Below are 21,361 nucleotides of genomic sequence, written 5' to 3' on the forward strand. Positions count from 1 at the left end.
AACTCTATTTCTATTCCTTTACGAATATCTTCCAAGTATCCCTATTACTATTTTGGATACCTTTTCCCGAATGAAAATCATTCCAAGTATTCTGAAAAACTCGAAAGGTTATACTTTTCTACAATTTAATGAGTTCCAAAAGAATTGCTTAAAAAAAAAAAAAAAAAAAAAAATGGGGATACTTTCTTGCAATTAATATCTACAAGTGTAAGAACAAGTTAAGAATATAAGATTTTATAAGCGATAACGATTTCTAAAGATTTTTAATGCTAGGATATCTCGTAAGTAGAACAAAGATTTTCTGAAAGGAAAACTGAAAAATGTACGTGCAAGGAATATAGACAATCTGTATTAATATTTGCGATAAGCACGAACACACAATCGTACATTTAGATCTTCCTTAAAATGAAAAAGAATCGAACTGATTCATAATTTCGTGGCAACGATTTTTTTTTCCAAGTTCGCGAGCAAGATAAGCAATGGGAAAAAAGGGATGGGGATCAATAACATCGTCGAATCGGATAACGAAAGCCGTATTCGCTCGTAGCGTGACAGAAGAGAAAGAAGAAGAGAGGTAGGTAGAAGGAGATGATCCTTAAGAATAATTCCACTCGACACCGAATTCTCATTATCGACGATTTAGCCGACCGTTCGAGCATCCGGACGAAGCTCTTATATATCCTTCGACACTTATTCAACCTTGCGCCTTCTCTCGTCTTATTCTTTGCGAAGAAAAACGCATTCTTCGTTATTTTGCAGGATATCAAATCGGTGATAGAAGAAAAGAGAAAATAATTCTCTTCTGTGAGATTATACGGTACCTAATCTTGGAGAAAAATTAAATCTAAAATGTTCAATACTTATTTATTCTTATATTTTTTAACGAAAGACAATTATTAAATTGAAAATAATAAGATATGAAATGACATTTATTAAATTAAACGAATTACGCGTTAGATGTGAAAATTTCATTTCGAATTTCTTAATAGCAGCACTGCTGAATTTATCGACCAAAAATAAAAATTTCGAAATAAAATGGTTGAGGGTTGAACCTTAGCAGTTACTTACCGAAAAGGCTTTAAGAAAGACGAGGCACTGAATGATACCCTCCATCGTGTCTCCGGTCAAACAGAAGGTGCCGGTAAGGTGTCGACCCTTACGACCGATCACAGAGCAGAGATTGGCCTGTACAAAGGCGTTTTGCGATCGCGTGGCTGCCGTAAGGGATGGATGGTGAGAACCAGCGCTCATTAGTCGTTCCAGCGAGTCCATTTCTCTTATTCCCTTTTTACGTATCTTCTTTTGGATCACTTCGGATCGCGAAAATCACGCGAGTGATCCTTATTTCGTCCTCGATGATAATTAAATAAATTATTTATTTTAACGACACTTATAATTGAAATACATATATCTTATGAAGAACGCAGTAATCCTTATAATAATATATATATATATGTTTTTCACAAAAATTCTTCTTTCACTTATCGCGTAAAGTCAACAAATTTAATCTAGCCATAGCATAAACGTCGTTCAAACATGCAACAGAGTCGAACACTATCCTGAATATCAAATTTTATGACGCTGACACGCGTACGTGAGTACGCACACCCTCCAAAGGATATCATAAAATATGTTTACGTTCATAGATATCGTTGGACAGACAGAGGAAGAAAGATAGCGAAAAGTGGAACTTCCTTGTTGCACTCGATGAGTTCCTATGATCAATGCGACGGTCTTTATGGCTCTTGGCTAGCAAAACGCAAACGGTCGTAAAGAAAACTGATTCCTTTGTTACGCCGCCGGCAAATACCATCGACTTTCACACATTTTACATTCACTTCTTATAAACTTCGTTGACCAAGTGTAATTTTTGATTCGAACAGTGATCAAAGTTCAATAATAACATTCTTTTATGATTGGAATTAGAATTTGTTCATATAGTGAAGTCGTTGATTCAGAGACTGATAGAATTATAGATCCGAAATGCAAAATATTAATCGAATTAATATCCGGAGATAGAATAGATCTTATCAGGATTGAAATCGAATCTTGAATAAATGAAGACTGATCTGATCTTCTTCCATGCGTCATAACCGTAATATGTTGTACCTATCGAAAGATGCAATCCCGTCGGATGTGAAAGATAAAAATCAACGTTTAATTAAAAGACAAATTTTCGGATTCTCTGATCTATCGTGGACAGCAGGTTGCCGAAGGATTTTGTATTTTTCGTGAAATGGAAAAAATCCTTTGAGGTGGTGGTGGTGCCGCGGGAGATTCGACCGATCGATGAAGATCCGTTTGTTGTGGCGTGGCGTAACGCCTGATCAAGTCGCACATCTCGTAACAGAAAAAGAAAATGCCGATAATTAAGAAAGTATCCATTCTAACTATGATCTTTGGTTATTCGTATATCAGTCTTTCGTCCTCAAGTCTTCGAGGAATATGAAATGTAAACGACCACTTGTTTCCACGTTGAGAAAAAGCCTCGTACAAGATATAAGTCGATTATTTTATCGTTTTTCACCAAGTCTTGACCTTTCCTAAGGTATTACATGTAAGAGCTGGACAACATGTTTGACATTATCCTCATCTACGTTCAATATCTTCTAACATTAGTTTAAATGTCCTTTAATTCTATATTTAACAACGACGACACAGTTATTCTTTAGTTAAACTGACCCAACACAAAGGGAACACGTACACCCACGAATAAGTCCTCTCACGTAACAGTCGCGCTATTTAGAAATATATCCGTAGAAGTTGATCTTGTACTTCAGGCGCGAGTAAAACTCGCAACTGAAACGAGAAGCATGAAACGACGACAAGAGGGAGCCACGACGACTGAAGGCAGTAGTGGATCGGGGAACAAAACAGAGACCATGTGAGAATCTGACGAGATCTAAATGCAGTTTCAAAAATAACGGCAATATTTCATTTCTTGAGCATTGAGCTTTCACAGGTTATAAAAATCATCAATAATAATAGTAGTAGTAGTAGTATTATTAATAAAGTAGTAGCAGTAGTAGTAGTAGTAGTAGAGAGAAAAAAAGTTATCATTCAATCGATGGATGCATAAATGACGAATAATACACTATCGATTTTCTCTCAAACTTAATCGAGATTTTATGCTCGAAAAATGTTTTGCAATGTGACGAAAATAAATAATTAAATAAATAAATAAATGAAATAAAATAACGAGGACGATTTAACACTAAGGGATATTGAAAATAATATAACTTGATTTGTATAATTAGTTAACGGAACGTATGATTGTAGGAAAATGATCAGCTTGCGATCGGAACGTCGAGCTCGGACGACGAAAGCGGACACGCGGAGCCGTATCAGCGTGCTCGCAACGGGCCGACGTATGACTAGCAGATACTCTCTCAGTGCTAGGGTACGCCTTTAGAAGGGTGGCCGGGTGGGAAACGAGGGATGCTGGGCGACGGCGCGGCCTGCGGCGCCACCCCCAACCACGTCCCCGATATCCCGATCTCGTCTCTCTTCTCTTCTCTTCTCTTCTCATTCTCTTTCCACCATTCCTATCTTTCTCTCTCTCTTTCTTCTCTATACTACCACCACCATTACCACTACCACTACCATTACTACTACCACTACCCTACCACTCCCACCATCACCACCACTACTACTAGCATCGCCAACAGCTATAGCAACGCCACTACTACTACTCCCAAAAGATTCTTATTTGTGATGCTTTTTTCGTTTCTACGATTCTACGTCTACATCTGTTTGTTTGCGCGCGCGTGCACTATCTATCGGTACCTCTTCTTCTCTTCTCTTCTCTTCTCTTCACTTTTCTTCTTTCTTTCATTCTTTTTTTCTTTACTTCTTTCCTTCCTATCAACCTTCTTACTCTATTTCTTCTATCGTTTGGTGCATCCATACTTTATTCTTCTTTGCGGAATTCTTTGACTCCTCAAGCACACGGAATCGTGATGCGCTAACGACTCAAAAGGGAACTATCTCTCTCTCTCTCTCTCATCCTTGCCTTTTTTTCCTTTTCTTTTCTTTACTTTACCTTTTTATCCTATATCTTCTTTATTTGTCTCTTTTTACTTGTTCTTTACAGATACAACCGATGACCTATCCAACAGATGCTAACTCGTCTCACACAATTCAATCTTTTACATCTTTTGTCATGCCGAAATATTATCGAAATATTGCGATAACTTTTGTCGATACTTACTTATTTCTTGTCTTCCTTCTATTCTCATTCTTTACGATCGAAATCAAGATCATTTGTGGCTGTTGTATTACTTCCAACTTGTTTTTATAATCCTGTTATATGAATATAATTCATGATATTTTACTTAAGAACATATATTTTCTATTTCCTTGTCAAAAACCGCTTGGTATTGTAGCCAATGTCTAGGCCAAGCTCACATTCCCTGAAAACCCTACTCTCCCTATATATATAATTGATAATAATAACAAAGAGATTTTTGTCGAAGCTTCGATATGATTATCGATTAATTAAGTCTATTATAAGGATACTTTTATCTTGAGCTTCGCTATAATCAATAAACACAAATTGAATGTTTCAAACGGATCATACTACCAATGAAATCCATTGCTAGTATCAATATTGATCCTTTTCATCATAGGGAAGGTACTCTTTGAAAGATAATGATTTACTAATGGCCTTAAGCGGATTAAGGGAGACTCATTAAGAACATTTTGCGATATAATCAGGAAAGATTTTCGACAAGGAAAGTTTCTATCTAAAAAATAAATAGAATTAACTTTCCGTATAACGAGCATAATTCATAATCAATTGAATTATATGAAAATGATATACACTGAATCGAACGTTTATTTTTATTTTCTTATTTTTACGAGCTCCACAACGAAACTCTCAAAGGAATAACGAGCATATTCTGTAATCAGGGCGATAAAAAAAATGAAATAGACGGAGAGACAAAGAGAGAGATAGAGAGAGAGAGAAAAAAAATTAATACTCAACGATTTCACGACAAAGGGAAGTTCCCCTTGTAAGATGTAACATTACACAGCGGTCACTATTTTTCATTAAAAACTTTCCTATAGACTTCATAAACTTTACCATAATCTAAAGGAAAAGTCGAACAATTAAACGTTCCGCTGCATGCAATGTCACGTTATATTATACATTTAACGGTTAAACGCCCCTTATGGTAGGAAACATTACAGCGCACACCATCAAAGATTGACCGGTGTTTTGCTCTTCCTCAAGCTTACATATACAAACACGCACGCACACACGCATACAAGGAAGGCGACACAGAACACGCGCGCGTACGCACCTTAGATCCTTGAGCAACTGTACGTTACTTGGAGAAAGCTAATTTCGAAAGTGCATCGTCGAGAAACTGAGAGAAAAAGAGAAAAAGAGGAACTAGATCAAGGAAAGGAACTTTAACATGACCATTTAATAGCAGTTTCCCAACTTTTCTCTTTCGAGTATCCTAATGACGGAAAGATTTTATGCTCCTCGAAAGGGAGACGATGTGGAAGAAAAGAGAAGAAAATACCGACTTGCTTTCCCTCTACTTTGTTTCCGATACTACCTACAGAAGAGTTTTCTTCCTGAGTTTCTCAATGTTTCCGTTTTCTACAATTTCGAATCTCTTTTTAAATTGAAACTAACGATTTCTCTCTCTCTCTCTCTCTCTCTCTCTCTCTCTCTCTCTCTCTCAACTTTATCATTTATTATATGACATATTTTTCAAGATATTATCCTATGTGTATATATTAAACATTTTCATTCGATTAACTTACTCAAATCACTAAAAGATATAAATTGAATCAATAATTGAGTACTCTAAGTCGGGGAAAAGAAAAAGAAAAAGAAATATCGACTATTATCATCAGCAAGAATTTCATCGGATAGATGTAGTTAGCTTTAGTAATCGCATGTAGGCTGGGGAGGATGTTAGAACCGGTAAGCCGATAATTGATGCCTGTTCGACTTAGATAAGGTCTCTACACCATCTAGTTCAGTCTTACTCTAAGAAACTTCCAGTTAATTACTCCGTATTGCTCGACCATACGATTACACTATACTTTTTCCATTTCAAACCAATAACCTTTGGAGAAAATGAACGAGTTCTCGAACGGTCAGCGAAATTATTATCACGTAACGAACATGACTTAACCCTAGAACTACTAACTGGGATAGGATATCTATACCCCAGGTAAACTTAAATTAAATGAAGATTTCATCGTTTTTCAGTACTTTAATTTATTTAAATCGATTTTTCACCGATTAAACTTTAGTCAAATTGAATTTGCTCTTCACCATTCTCTTTGACATGAAAAAACAAAAAATCTGATTATTGCTATCAGAAGAGTTTTTAGGACTAGAAAACCTTGGGAAAAAATATATACCCCATTTTGTAGTTTGAAGATTAAAAAAATTAGTTTGTAGTTCTAGGGTTAAACCTTCATTGTAGTTTGTCTTTATTTCTTCTATTTATTATAGTGCAATACAATTAATAGGAAGAATTATTTTATTTAATAATCAAATAGTTATCTGTTTAAATACAGGATAAATATGGAGAGGTTAGTACAATCGAGCGAGGGGTGATTTCTATATGCTTTACTTCACAGAAAATTTTGTATTTTTTTTTTTACGATTCTCGTGAACGCAAATATATAATTGACTTAAACAATATAAATCGTGCAATAAATCTTATTCTCTTATTAAATAATTTCATTCAAATCATTGCACTTCAAATAACGTAATGATTTTCATTTTATCGTTCGGATAATCTTTATACGTAGAATTCGTAGGTTGATCCAGTACCACATAAATGCGTGCAGATAATTATGGAGACAAAGGCTTACACCACGGATCAATAGAAAGCCGTGTAGATAAATTAATCGGTCCATATAGTTGAACATATATCTTCATTGATTCTATCTATATTTAAACAAATTTCGCTTGTTAACGAAAAAATAGGAAGGAACAGATATGATTTATGTTATTTAAATGAAATCATATATTTTTTAATAGATACAATGAATATAACCTAGAATAGCATAGGAATTAATCAATTTTCCTGGTTGCTCGAATTTCTAATGATATCGATTAGAAAGAAAAAAATAAAAAAAAAATAGAAAAAAAGGAGGGGAAAAAAGTGAAAGAAATTCAAATATTAGCGCAACGTTCTTCAATTTCCTATCCAAGCGTTACAATTCCATCCATATCAAATCTATTATTTCTGCCAAATATAGTGCACCCTTTTTTTATACGTTCACATAGTTGTGTATATATATACAAAAAAAAAAATATATATATATATATATATATATATATAGATATGTAAAACGTATCCCTCTCTTCGTATCGAACATATATATATATATATATTTAATATAATATATATTTAAAATATATATATATAGTAATGTATGAAACACACACACACACAAACACATGTGTTCGCATACAATAAAATATAGGCTTGCTTCCAATAGGCGCATTTTTAATGCGAACGTTTCCAAGTTGGCGCAAATATTTACGAGTCTAGTCTACTCGTAAACAATGAAACCCGAGGGATTGCATGGCGTATGAAAAGACTGATCACTTAAAAGATCTCCCCAGGTAGCAGAAAAATATGTCAGTTTCACCGTAGCTACGTTGTATATATGCTCGCATATTTCTTTACGTTTTTCTTCAAGTTTGTTTCAGATACAATAGTGCACGTACATTCCAAGCTTCCAAGAGATATAGCAATGACGTATTTGAACAAAAGCTTCTCAAAGAGACGTTCCTAAATTGGATATCTTGCAAAATCGACCGTTCCTTGTCGAAAAGAACGAAAGTAGAGAAAAACAAAACGAAAAAAGAAAAATCATCTAGGGAAATTTCAAATTATCGAGTTCAACTGTAGATTTACGAATCGAATTCAATAATATTCAAAGGAAAAATTCGATTGTTTATTAGGCCAAGTTATGTCAAAGTCTATCAACCCTCGAAAAGAGAACTCATAAAACAATAATTAAATTATACAATTGTTATAATTACCAAGCTATAATATACCATTTTAGTCTTATTATTGTCCTTTTTATAATGTTAAGTTTATTAATCATTATTAATCATAAAGAAATTAACAAACTGGATAGAAACAAAAGTTGCTTCATTTTCAATATAAATCTTCGAATTATATTAATTCGATTTCAGATAATTAAGGATTGGTAACTGACTTTATGTAAGGCATAAGTCGGCATAATTATCTCTATAATTTAAACAAATTTTCGATAAATTACGAGAAAAAGCACAAATGGTTTTCAATCGACTGCATAATGATATCGTACAAACGATAAACCATTCTGAAGGAAAAGAATGAGCAACCACTTAAATAGAAAAAAAGATAGAAAAAAAAAGAGAAAGAGATAATAATACAAAGAAAGAGAGAAAAAGAGATAGAAATAGAATCTCATCTAACGGATCTCATTAGCCATAGCATACACAAACTCGATTAACGGACGCACTTAACGAAGTCGATGATTACGCGTCCGGTGTTAAACCCATTGGAACATCCAGCATCAAACTCGAAACGTTCCCTCTTGAAACGATGCCGAGCTTCTGTTTCGACCGATCCTTCCTACATGGAATACGAGTACAGAACTCTGCTCATAGGCGGATCTTCCAATCAACACTTCTAAGCGAGTTCCGCAAACTCATTTGCCTGTTTAGTTCGCGAGAGACAAACGAAGACAGATAGCTAGATGAGAAACGAGACAGAGAGAGAGAGAGAGAGAGAGAGAGGGAGAGAGAGAGGGAAGAAAGAGTATGAGAGAAATAGAAGAGAGAATCCATAGTCTCTCTCTGTATATATATATATATATATATATATATATATATACATACATACATAAAGTATGATTACTAAGCGATGCTAGTAGTAGTGGTCCGGCAAAGATTTGCATTGGTCTAAAGCACACTCCATATGATGAATTTGATCGAGTACGCTCTCGATTCTTGACTCACGACTCTCAAACGCGTCCGATCGATCCGGAAGCTTGTTTTCCTCTTCTCTCTTCTTCCTCCTCACGCTTTTGCTTCACCAACAGTTTATACGTCAATTCAAAAATGCTTCCTCTAATAATGCGAACACAAAAGATTCACGAATAAAGACTTTCCAGTGTTATATTAATATATAATAGATATTATGATTTTATTTCGTTAAATAGGAGACTTTTCGAAAAAAGAATTTCGTATTATCTCGTGTTCTTTTGTTGAGTAAATAATGAAAAAGATGATAGATAACGATGGGATAATAGCGATGCTTCAAATCTTGAACAGTACGCCAATGTATCTTGATGATCTTGTTAGTCGCTTTCATGACTGTAATCCCTTCGAAAACGTTCACAAAAGAAAAGCCTGGTTACTGATTACTTCATTTGAAATTCACCCTATTTCGTCCCTTACCTTACCTTACCTTCTTCCTCTTCTTCTTCTTCTTCTCATTTTCACTCTCTATTTTACCACGAATTTCAATTATATCGAGTTAATGTAATATATGTTATATAATAATTTCTTACTTTGACTAATAGCATTAGAAGGAAACTTATTTATTTGTTTAACCACAACAGATTAAACAGAATCATTATTTCCAAGTCTATAACCAAAGAAAAGCTTTTAAATAATATAAAGATATTTTTCACCCTATCGCATTAATTTATTCAATGTAGCGTTTACCCTCATAAAATATTAAAATATAAGGCGATTAAGTATGCATCGAAAGCTTTCACGATAATGCGTCACTGTTTTCGCCAACGCAGCTTTATGAATTTTTCTATAACGTATTTTTGCGGTGACGTCCATTAAACGTATGACGGAGTAAAAAGAATGGAAAAAGATTTGGACGCGAAAAACGGAAAGTAAAAAAAAAAAAAGCCAAAGAAAGAAACAAGCACAACGTGAGCACCTGGAGTATTCAGAAAATGTCGACGCCATATGCAAAGGTAATAACAAAATGAAAAAGCCATCGTTGACCAAACTAAACTTCCAAGCAATTAATTTTTCGCGTGGACTTGAGCGAACGTGCAAGGTTCGATCTATTGGATTGTTGAAAATATCGAGGTCGATCGAGAAACCATCTCCAAACTTTTAGGATATTATTGGAGAGAAATACACGGATCCAAATACACTCATATTCACGTTGATGTTGCATAGACACCAGCGGACAAATATATAGAAATAGTTCGTATACGTATTTTACTTAACTTCGTGTATGCAAGGAAGGGACAAGCGCGCGCACACTAACTTGCCAAGATCATTGATATATTTCGAAGTTTACGACTTCAACCAAGTTCGTCTAATATATGAGAAAACTTGGATTGTAAGTTCCTTTCTGTCGGCATTCACGCGCGTTTTACCTCCTTTCATGGGAGTATACGGCGTCGTCCTCTGTCCTCTTCCTCGTTTCTACAGTTAGCTATGGTATTCGCTTTCTCAACCCTGTTTGTGTATATTGACCCGTCGCGATAAGTTCCTGATTGAAACGTAAAACGACAAGATGGCTGTGTTTCTTAGCAAATTCAATGCAAATTTCTCTCTCTTGTTTACGTTCCTATCTCGGAAGAAAAGAAATGAAGAGAAAATAGACGAAGAGAGGAAGAAAGAAATAGATTTGCTCTTTTGTTTAAAATTTGTTATGAAATCAAAAATATAAGCTCATTGAATAAAATTGCCAATAAGACAATTTTTTGTTTAAAAGTAATTCTTATACATTGTTTTTTTTTTTTCGTTTAACTTATCTTTTTAATCCTCTTCGAATTCATATTCGCTTGTAAAGATCGAAAACAAATCTCGATGATTTTACGTTTACTCTTCAACGTAACGTAATAACGGTGGTGAATACATTATCGCAAACGAAAAAGCATATCAATGTTTAATAGATCCAAATTAAAGAGAAAACAAAACGATGCACGATGTACGATGTCCTTCCACCGATATGATTTTATCGCTATTCGAGTTCGCTTGCTCCAACATAAATCAAAATGAATCCTCGCCTGCGTACGTATATAATATCTATGTATATACCTACGTTAATTTCGCATAAACGTTCACGTCATCGTGTCTATGTATTTTCATTCTAAATATGAAATTTAAAGCCATGGAGGATTTTTCTTAAGTGCTCTTCCAATATGTTGGAATATTTTTTGCCAAAATATACATGCATATTATTTTAAAAACTTTGATATATTAATAAACGAATATTAATATTCGTGGTCATTTCCTTATACTCATTTATCGAGATTAATTTATAATTTCCGATTAATAACTCTAACGAAATTAATTAAATTAACCAAAGTAGGATTTGCGAATAAGCGGAGTAATGAAATCATACCGAAATTATGACATTTGCCTGAAAGAATTTAATATTGTATAACGCGTTACAATAATGGAAAATATTCATTATTAAATGGAAAATATTCATTATTAAATGGAAAATATTCGTTATTAAAAATCGATTTAAAGAGAAACCGATATAAAACACAGAAATAATTTGTAACAGGACAATGAGCTTGAAACAAATGATACCTTTATTTTTCTTTTTTGAAGCTAGATAAGTCGACCAGAAATTATTGAGAAAATCTACCTATGTTATGATAAATTCTTTTTATCAAGGATACGACCGATCGAGCATAATTTACATCGATAGACTATGCTTTAATAAAGAACAGAAAGCGTCGATGATCCGTGAGTTAAACCTTTCCTAGCTTCTTACTTATTTTAAAGAATATTCAAGAGATACTATACAACGTAAATTATACATCGTTAGAGAACATTATTTCGAATATAAAATTATCATAGTTTTATATATTAACCGATTATATAGTATCATTATTTTCTAATAACAAACATTCATTCTCATTTTATCTCAGTGCGTTAAATTTATTAAAATATACATTTATTTGTATATATAGTTATATATAAATATATAAATCGATAAAGACTCTCTTTGGATTTAAAATTATACTCTTATATCGATTAGTTTAATTATTTTTTCATAATGAAACAGTCACTAGCATTAATTTTGTTCGTAGAAATTATTTTGTAAATTAGGATCGTTTGTATTGGTGAAATAAATTTGTTTTTTTTTTTTTTTTAAATAAAATAAAAAATACAATTTCTGACGAGCTCGAAGTTTTAAACAAAATTATTTAGTATCTTGCAAAAGTTCGGAATTTGTTGGTATCAGAAATAGCCTCGAGGCACTTCATTTTCAAAAGTATGATGAGAAAGAAAGATAGAGAGAGAGAGAGAGAAAGAGAGAGAGAAAGAGAGAGAGAGAGAGAGAGTGAGAGAGAGACTTGGAAAGAGAAAAGGCGAGCAAGGTCGAGAACGGAAAAGCGCACCGGCTGCGACGACACGAGCATGGCAATCAAGAGGCGCGGCATGTTGATAAATTTTCCAAAACGAGCGTTCGTTTGCACGTGCGCCTGCATTATATTCTTCTTTTCTATATTTTTCTATATTTTTCTATATTTTTATTTTCTTTTATTCAACCAAAACCAAAGACATAAGAAGATTTAAGTCTTTTTCGTCGACCATCACATTTTAAAAGTTCCACTAAAACTCTAAACAAAATAATATCATTTAAATTTTATTTTTATTTGGATCAATATTTTCAATAATAATTAATGATATTTCGTAAAATATTAATTACTACGTTGTAATATCAAATTAAATTTTGTGGACTTTATTTTTGATAGCTTATGTTATTATACTCTATAACATAATTATTATTATCTGTAAACTCATTAATAATTTTTTACAGTCTTACCGTTTTTATCATACTCATAACTTGTAAGTACGGTCATTTTTCTTTTACAAACGTTTTATTTTATCATATTTGTTTTTGGCTACGTATCATGTTAACAAAGAAAGAGAGGATGTAACAACAAACTTGATAGCATTGGAGAATTCTTTCAAAGGTATGCTTTTTCATGTCATTTACGATGATATCAATTTTATGAGAATAATGTAATTCTTCTTCTTTTTACGATTGTGATGTTAAAGTTACATACAAGGAAGTTATGTTTCTCTCTTTTATGCCGAAGAAAAGAAAGAAAGAAAGAAAAATCAACATAATCAAATAAGAAAACTATGCTCTAACATAAAATTCATAATTATTATAATAAACTTTATATATTCGTTTGAAATTCCTAGGATATTCCTTATCTAGAAACTATTCAAGTGACATTAGCCAGAGAGACATACCTACCACTATCTCTCCGCCAAGTGATATTTCGATAGAAACAAGGAATTCAGCATCCGGCATTCAGTTATCGCGTTAAGCATCGCATGGGTGCAACCAATGAACGAAACCTTTAGAATTGAGACGCGTGATATCCTGATTACTGACGTTGCGTCGAGCGATAGAATGTCTACGGTTGAAATAGCTCGACATTTTGAGAAATTAGTCCAAGCGGATCAAGATTTGTTCTTCTAGAAATTCCACACAATAATTCAGCAAATGATATATATATATTTATTTGGTCAGTGGTTTTTATCAATTCATTATTATCGATATAAATAATTAATTGACAACAATAATATACAATATTGTTTAATATTAATTTGTAGCCTAATATTAATTTGACCATCCATTTAAAATATTTACAAATTATTATACATTTACATATATTTATATATTAAACTACTGACAATTTTTCTATTGATCGATGATATATTATTGTAAATGTGAAATCGAGCACCTGCATGACAAATAAAATATTCGCGACGAAATTGGCCCAAGGGCCTTGAATAGTTCAATAGTCGGTCCAGCGGTTCAATTTTTGTTTACGAATCCAACATAAATATTAACTATTTGTTTAAAATACTGACTAAAAATTGTTCAAAATCCTGACCCGATAAATAAAAGCCAATAAAGATCAACGGTGAATAAAGAGAAAAAAAAAAGAAAATAAAAATAAAATATAAATTGTTTATGCAACGAACATCCAATTATAAAAGAAAAAATATACAAAATTGTCAATACATCAATTAAAACTTTTAACTTTTCCGAGTCGTTCCAACGTCACAAAGCCTGTTGATTTTCAACTTTAAGAAAGTAGGTACTTGTGAAGCAAGATTTATAAGAAAATATCTTTGCTATTGAACGATAAAACAGAAAGGTTCAACTCATTGGCGTGCAAAACGTAAATCGCAAAAGAGTTGGTTCGCCAACTTTCTTTAGCCATTGTCCCGCGGGCTATCGAATACTCGACGACGGTCCGGGTTTCTTTGTTCCTAGTAATTAACAAACTTCCTTCAACGTTAGAAAATGTGCTCGCTAATGTAGAGAAAGGTCTCACTTACTCCTTCTCTTCTTAATGTCTTCCTTTTCTTTAATCGATGCAAAAAAAATTCACATCGAAGATTGTGATCTTGATTGATCGTCTCATGTTACGAACGAATGCGAAACTATAATAGTGAAAAGATTATTAATTAGAAACTTCAATCGTTTCTTTCGGTTCTTCCTCTTTTCATAAGATTAAACGTTCAAACGTCTCTGATCGTTTTGACGAAGAATCAAACGTGAAATTATAAGAAAGAATGATGAATGACGAACACTTTTATCGAGGACTAAAAGAAACCTTGAAGTGGACACTTAATATACAAAGAAATCCATTTCTCGAGAGAACTTCGTTACTTTTTCTAGCCACGAGATTTTTTCGTACAAAGGATTAAAAAAGAAAAATGAAGAAACAAAGAACACTGTTAAATTCAGAATCTCGATGATTGAATAAACAGTTGTCTCTTAATCTTAAAACGCCACTACTCCGGTCATGAACTGCGTATTTTCTTCAATCTTATGAAGTTATTGTAGCTACGTAAATACTTGATTGGTAGTTAAGGTTAATTAAATGTATGAGAATAGTACAAACGAGTAGGGTGTTTCTAAAGAAATTGTTTTTTTATTTTTTTTTTTTTTATTAAAAGAAAATATCATATAACTCGACTCATTAAACTTTTCTCTTGAAAATATTTGATAATTTCTTTTTGTTCAACATTGTTTTTTTGTTTTACAAGTTTTTCTGTTCTTTCTCTATAGTAATACGCGTATATTCAGTCTCGTATCAATAGTAACATAGCCATCAGCGCATGTAACAACTATTACAATGTACCCGTTGGAATCGATGAGTATACCACTCCCTCCCCCTCTGAAAACGGACTGATTGAAATACCTGAAATGAAACGTTCGAGCGCATAAAAGCTCGCTACATTTCATGCATTTCGAGAATGCGCGTTAATAACAGCGATGACAAGTTATAGCACAAGCACAGTAACAATTTCAAATTTGAAATGCTGATATTTCGTCAATATTCAATCCTTTCATACCACTGCAATTATTAAATATATTTCCAAATTTTTATATATATCCGGAAACTATAAATTTATTTGTAACACATAACAATTTACTCGTAACAAAATATTTCGTAAAATATTTTCTCTTTATAAAGGAAATGTGGCGCCGATCGTAAATGGAATTGAATGTAATTGCGTTTCGTCGAATGCCAAAAGATAATTCTTGTTTATTTGCGTACCATCTCGTGTATAATTGCTTAAAAAATAACATTGGGTAGTAAACAGAAGTAATCGTAAGACAACTCGTTAAGACATGATCGATCTTCCCACGCATAATCACCCTACGACGTATAATAGTTTATATTGAAATTACAGGTTATTTTCAAAGCATAATCAATCCTCCAATAACAAGGTTAATCTGTATCATGTTGTATGAAAACATTTTCTACACAAAATTTAGAAATAATAAACATCAAGAAAGTAAAATTCGTGCTACATAGAAATTGAAAGTTGAGTGCACATTTGTCATGATCAAATTATTTCTAAGTCAAACTTTTGTGACAAGATTAATCGAACCGAAAATATGATTAATGCAATAATTATCCAAATAAATATATTTCGTACGTACTATATTTACACATAAGATAATTAAGATTCCATAGTAAATGATATGTTCGCCAATGTTATGATACTGAGTCGAATGTATTCAGTAGGGTGATTTCAAAGGATTGGCATCGAGTGTATTTGCTGTATATTGTGTCGAGTTATAAATCGATTTATGTATATCGAATGATGGATATCAACATTAATTTGCACAATTTCCAACTCAAAAGGAGAGTTTTTTTTCGATACATATAAAAGTATAATTCAACCGAAATATTTTAATAATGTTTGTCTTATATCGGAAATAATATAATAAATAACATTAAATAACATTAAAAAAAATATTTGTCTTTATTTAATAACAAACACGAGAGACACGAAAAACAAATTAAATTATTTTTAATGATACTAGTATAAAAGACAAATGAATTTATAATAACTCTCTGTAAAATTGTTCAATATAAAACAATCATACATAATCGCATACAAAAATGTTCTATAACAAAGACTCTTCATAATTTCACAAATACGTTTTACTGCGTTCAAATAATGGAAAAGCGTCAATAGAATACGTCGAGCGAACTCCATCATAATAATTATCGATTCTATAGATACACGTAAATATTGACCCTAAAGCTAAACAACGAATCGTATTGATAACAAAATTGATTAGATTCATTTTGCTGATAGCCTTGGAGTTCGATAAACAATTATTTCATTGAGCTTCGATACAATTATCAAAGCAAAATCAAAACTAGAAATACGATTCGATGTTTACATTCTTTCTTCGTATTTAACAAAAATGAAAAAATTAATCAAAGAAAAAAAAAAAAAAAAAGAAAAATAAATAAAAACAACGAGAATCATGTAAAATAAACCACATTGTAATAAATGAAACTATAAGAACACCTGAGTAAAGTATTAAGAAATATTAAATGTACCATCCTTATTTCGTCATAATCTTCTCGCTAAAGGTAGGTACTTAAGTTCAATGTAAAAAATACGACGCATAAAAAAGGCAAAGTGCAAGCTTTAACTTTTCTTTCGCGTCGACGTTAGCCAAAGGAATAATGAAATTCTCCTCACGTTAATGGCTAGGTGGTTATTCGATTTCTCTTAGAAAAGGATCTAAGTAATTCTATTCCCTTATCGCGCACGTATGGAAGGCTTTGTCGAAGGACGATGGATAAATCGATACAACCTAAGAAACGAGAATATTCCAAATCGAATATGACAACGAAACAGTAGTATTATTATTCACAATAAACTTGTATAAGAAGTATAGTGATATTGTGGTCCCTGTTGATAAGTTCAACGTTCTTCAGATTTAAAACAAGAAAATACATATATATATAATACTTAACGCGACTCATGGATGCATTTACTAAAAATATACAAAGATATATATATCGTGTAAAAAAAAAGTGTAAATTATTTTTCAATAAACAATAAAAATTATTTTTTCGTTCAATTTTTCTCACAAATATTAGTAAAAAATTATTTCTCTTAGAATTTTTTCGAGAGGAAAAACTTACGATAAATATTTTGATAAATATTTCATATTACGTAGGAAAATCATCCGAGGGAATATAAATTTAGTTTGAGAAGGGGTTAAGGGGAGGTGGATGAGTACTCATTCGTTTGTACTATCGCTGGTAGAGTAACGACGATCCCATTAACATGAGCCCGCTTCGAAACTTTCTAAACGCAATCTCCAGCTCTTTGGCCAAGGAGAGAAGATGGTTCATAAAGCTTCCTCTTTATCACTAATGAGAATCGCCCTTGTCATAAATACGTAACACGCTGTACTGTGCCCGTATGCTCGACCACAATTTTAAAGCCGTTGTCTGAGAACTGAGAAATTTGTTTGAACCGCAAAAAAGTCGTTAACACAATTAAAAAAATAAATGAAAATTCATTAATATTAGATTAGGAAAAAGAAATCCATTATTTTTTCGGTAAATGGGGCTGTAGTGATTGGGAAGTTTGTTGGGAAGTTTTGATGCATCCACCATATAGTTCGGACCTGGCACCAAGCGATTACCATGTTTTTCTTGCATTGCCAAACTTCCTTAGTGATAAGAAATTGGCATCAAGAGAAGATTGTCAAAATCGATTACTAGAGTTTTTCACCAATAGAGACCAAGACTTCTAAGGGAGAGACATTATGAAGCTACCTTTAAAATGGCAACAAATTATAGAACAAAACGGCATATTTGACTCAAATCGAACATGTTAAATAAAGTCTTGAAGTTCACGTAAAAATAATGGACTTCTTTCTCCCCAATATTAAATTACATTAATCGTATTGTATAAGAATTCAAATGAATCCGAAAAAAATTTTTTTTCTATAAATAACTAATATTTTAATGGTTTATTTGTCAAGTTAGCTTCGATTTAGCTTTTCTCTGATGCGGTGATCCACCTATTAAAGATATAAACTTTTTCAATTAAATGCTTGTCTGTAAGTTTTAAATGAGTTAGTAGTACAGCTGCCGTCGGTTAGTGGGAGTGTACTCGGTTACATGCACACGAAGAACGCATATATAGAAGTAAAAAAGAAAAAGAAGAATCGAGCTATGTGCTGAGTAAAAAGACGTTTCTTACAGAAGTCCATAGAAAAATCTCTAGAAAACGACAATCTCTGAAAGACAAGGACGTTATTGCATTTTTTCGAAACGGAACAATCATCGAGAAGCAATCGAAATAGTTTTCTTGAAAACTTATTCGTTATTTTATCTTTTTGCAAACACGAACATTAGTACATCTATAATATTTGTATTAAATTTATAAAGTTATTCGTACATTGTCAAAATTGCCTAACAATAGTTCAGAATTAACTTTGAATAAAAAGAGCTCAAACCTATTTGTATTATCTTTTATTACGAAAAATGCATTTATATTTTTATGTTTTAAACGAGAGTATTATTTGTACATCTATATTAATAATAAATGAAACAATGTTATTTGTAGTATGATAGTAACATTTGCAAAATTATATGCTATTATCAGAATTTAAAATTCATGTTGAACAAGATGAGTTAAAAGCCATTAATACAACGACAACGAAACAAACATTTTTATTTTTATTCTATAACATCAATGAGTTAGAGAACAAGAGAGAGAGAGAGAGAGAGAGAGAGAGAGTGAGTGAGTGAGTGAGTGAGAGAGAGAGAGAGTCAAGATGTCGTAGTATCGAAAGAACGAGCTCGTAATTGTACTCTGACAATATTTTCGATATTACGATAAAACATCCGATAAATCAACGTTACAATCTGCCTTTAGGTAGATACATCGATGATTTCACGACTAACGAGCTATCGAATTTGAAATATGTATCATCTCTATGTGACAAGTCACTATCGTGGTTATCGACAGAAATAGAGACGAGAGAAAAATAAAGTGAGAGAGAGAGAGAGAGAGAGAGAGAAAGGAAACTCTTTTTTTTGCAAGCATTGAAAATAAATTAACGAGAAACCATAACGTTACGAAATATCACGTTCTCTTTTATATCATTTTCTCTCTTTATCTATCATCATTATAACACTTTGAAAGAAATTTTCTCTTAGTTTTATCTTCCCGCAAAGCTTTAACCGAATAAATCAAGTTCCACTTATTTATATTACGAATGAATGTCGTGTCGCAATCATTTTCAAAATCGTATTTAAACATTAAACAGATTTTACGGGAGAAAATGTTTTACACAAAATATTATAAATACTTATACAACATAATGTCATTCATATTTCATACATATGTTGAAATAATTAAATACTCATTCACGATTATTAATTAACGCCTACGGTAATAAAATACTGATCAATTTAATTGATCAATCAATGTTCACCTTTTCCCTTCTAGCTATTTTCTATAAAATGGAATATTGAATATTATACAATTGTAAACTTGTAAACTGAAAGTAATGAAGTTTCAATATTAAAAATAAATGAAAGAAGTGATATTTATGAATTTCATCATTTTTTTTTTCTTTTGATTTTGGAATTTGAAACTATAATGCAATGGAAAGAGTATAATAACAATTGACACTAGAGAACCATCTATTTGGCGATTGTCTCTGTTGTTATGCTGAGGATATTGTTACACTCTTGATTTTTCGATGAGTTTACATGTATAAATCGAAGCGTACACAAATCTCTCTCTCTCTCTCTCTCTCCCCATGCTTCTATCCTCCTCGCTTTCTAATCCCCATGCCTTACTGAGCTATCGAGTCAAACGTGACACAAATCCAACATATGGATACAACTAGTATTGGTTCACATATTGTGATTATTCTAACGGAAAGTTCAAGAAGGAATGACAAAATACTTGTGATTTTATGCTAAAACATTATGAATGATGTTTGAAAACTTAACGGGGGTTAATATTTTAATAGATTGAAACTCTTTCGAAAGATATTCAATTAATAAATAATACTAATACAACTAACTAACTAAACGAAATCTAAATAAATCCTATATTTTTATTAATTACAATTCATTGAATCCTCTCTATTATAATTAAATTCTATTATATTGAAATGAAAGAATGAAATTAACGTTTTAAAGGATGCTTTAATAATCTGAAAACAGTACGGACGGACGTGTTTTGTTAACTTTTAATAATAATTAAACTATAGAAAAACTAGTTAACTTTTCGTATTGTTGATTTTCCAAGAAAATTAAATAAGAACAAAATAAAGCTTTTCTATACGTTACATAAGTATATACCAGTTCGTTCGACATTCCTCTTTATGCCAAAATAGAGAGAGAGAGAGAGAGAGAGAGAAAAAGAAAGAAAAAAAAAGAAAAAAGGGTGGACGCGTTTGAGGGTTAATCTTCTCGGCACATATTGCGTTGAAGGCTTGTGACCACGCGTTATATTGAATAGGAAAAAAAAAAAAAAAAGAAAAAAAAGAAAAAAAAAAGAGAAGAGGAGAAGAAGAAGAGAGAATTCATGTGCGAGCTTAAAGTGTCGCGTCGCAACACCTTCGCATTTCCATTTGTGGCGAACCAAAGAACTGCCGAGAGGCATGTCGTACCTTTTGAAAACCGGGTCAAGCGTTTTAGATGAAGTATGAAAACTACGGCACGAGTCCCGTCCTACTGACAAGAGCGACGAGAGCTCGTTTTACGCGAAAGACACAAATAACACGCTTGCTTTCCTACTTTCGCATTGCGAGAAAGACAATGCGTGTGTGTGTGTGTCTTGGCTCCAAAGAAAATCTTATTACAAATCTTATTTTTTTTTTGTTTTCTAGTCTATTTATCTATCTATCTCTATTTTTTCCATCTTCCACAGATCTCGTCGGATCAATCTATCACGAAAATTTCGATGCTTTCTAAAATCTATTTCATTTATCATTTCAATCCAACGATTTTATTTCAAAAATCACGCCATGTCCCGTTGACAGATAGATACGCATGACGT

General features: G+C 32.4%; 2 protein-coding genes across 18 annotated transcripts in view; both read right to left on the bottom strand.

Annotated features, from left to right (window-relative positions):
* The window catches only part of LOC106784764 (neurobeachin), a 193,670-nt gene extending 190,151 nt beyond the window's left edge, over positions 1 to 3,519 (bottom strand). For 8 of the 17 annotated variants that reach the window (XM_014744695.1, XM_014744686.1, XM_014744666.1 and 5 more), the window contains exon 1: positions 1,069 to 3,518. In XM_014744695.1, the coding sequence (XP_014600181.1) occupies positions 1,069 to 1,272 (204 nt within the window). In that variant the 5' untranslated portion in view covers positions 1,273 to 3,518. Of the gene's footprint in view, positions 1 to 1,068 lie in introns of all 17 variants that reach the window. The other 9 variants (XM_014744632.1, XM_014744714.1, XM_014744705.1 and 6 more) reach the window with 3 other exon arrangements.
* Positions 1 to 21,361, bottom strand: part of LOC106784849 — a 126,136-nt gene that overhangs the window by 18,521 nt on the left and 86,254 nt on the right. The window lies entirely within an intron of this gene.

This window comes from Polistes canadensis, unplaced genomic scaffold (assembly GCF_001313835.1).
Source record: "Polistes canadensis isolate GaletaPanama2010 unplaced genomic scaffold, ASM131383v1 scaffold_2, whole genome shotgun sequence".
Lineage (NCBI taxonomy): Eukaryota > Metazoa > Arthropoda > Insecta > Hymenoptera > Vespidae > Polistes > Polistes canadensis.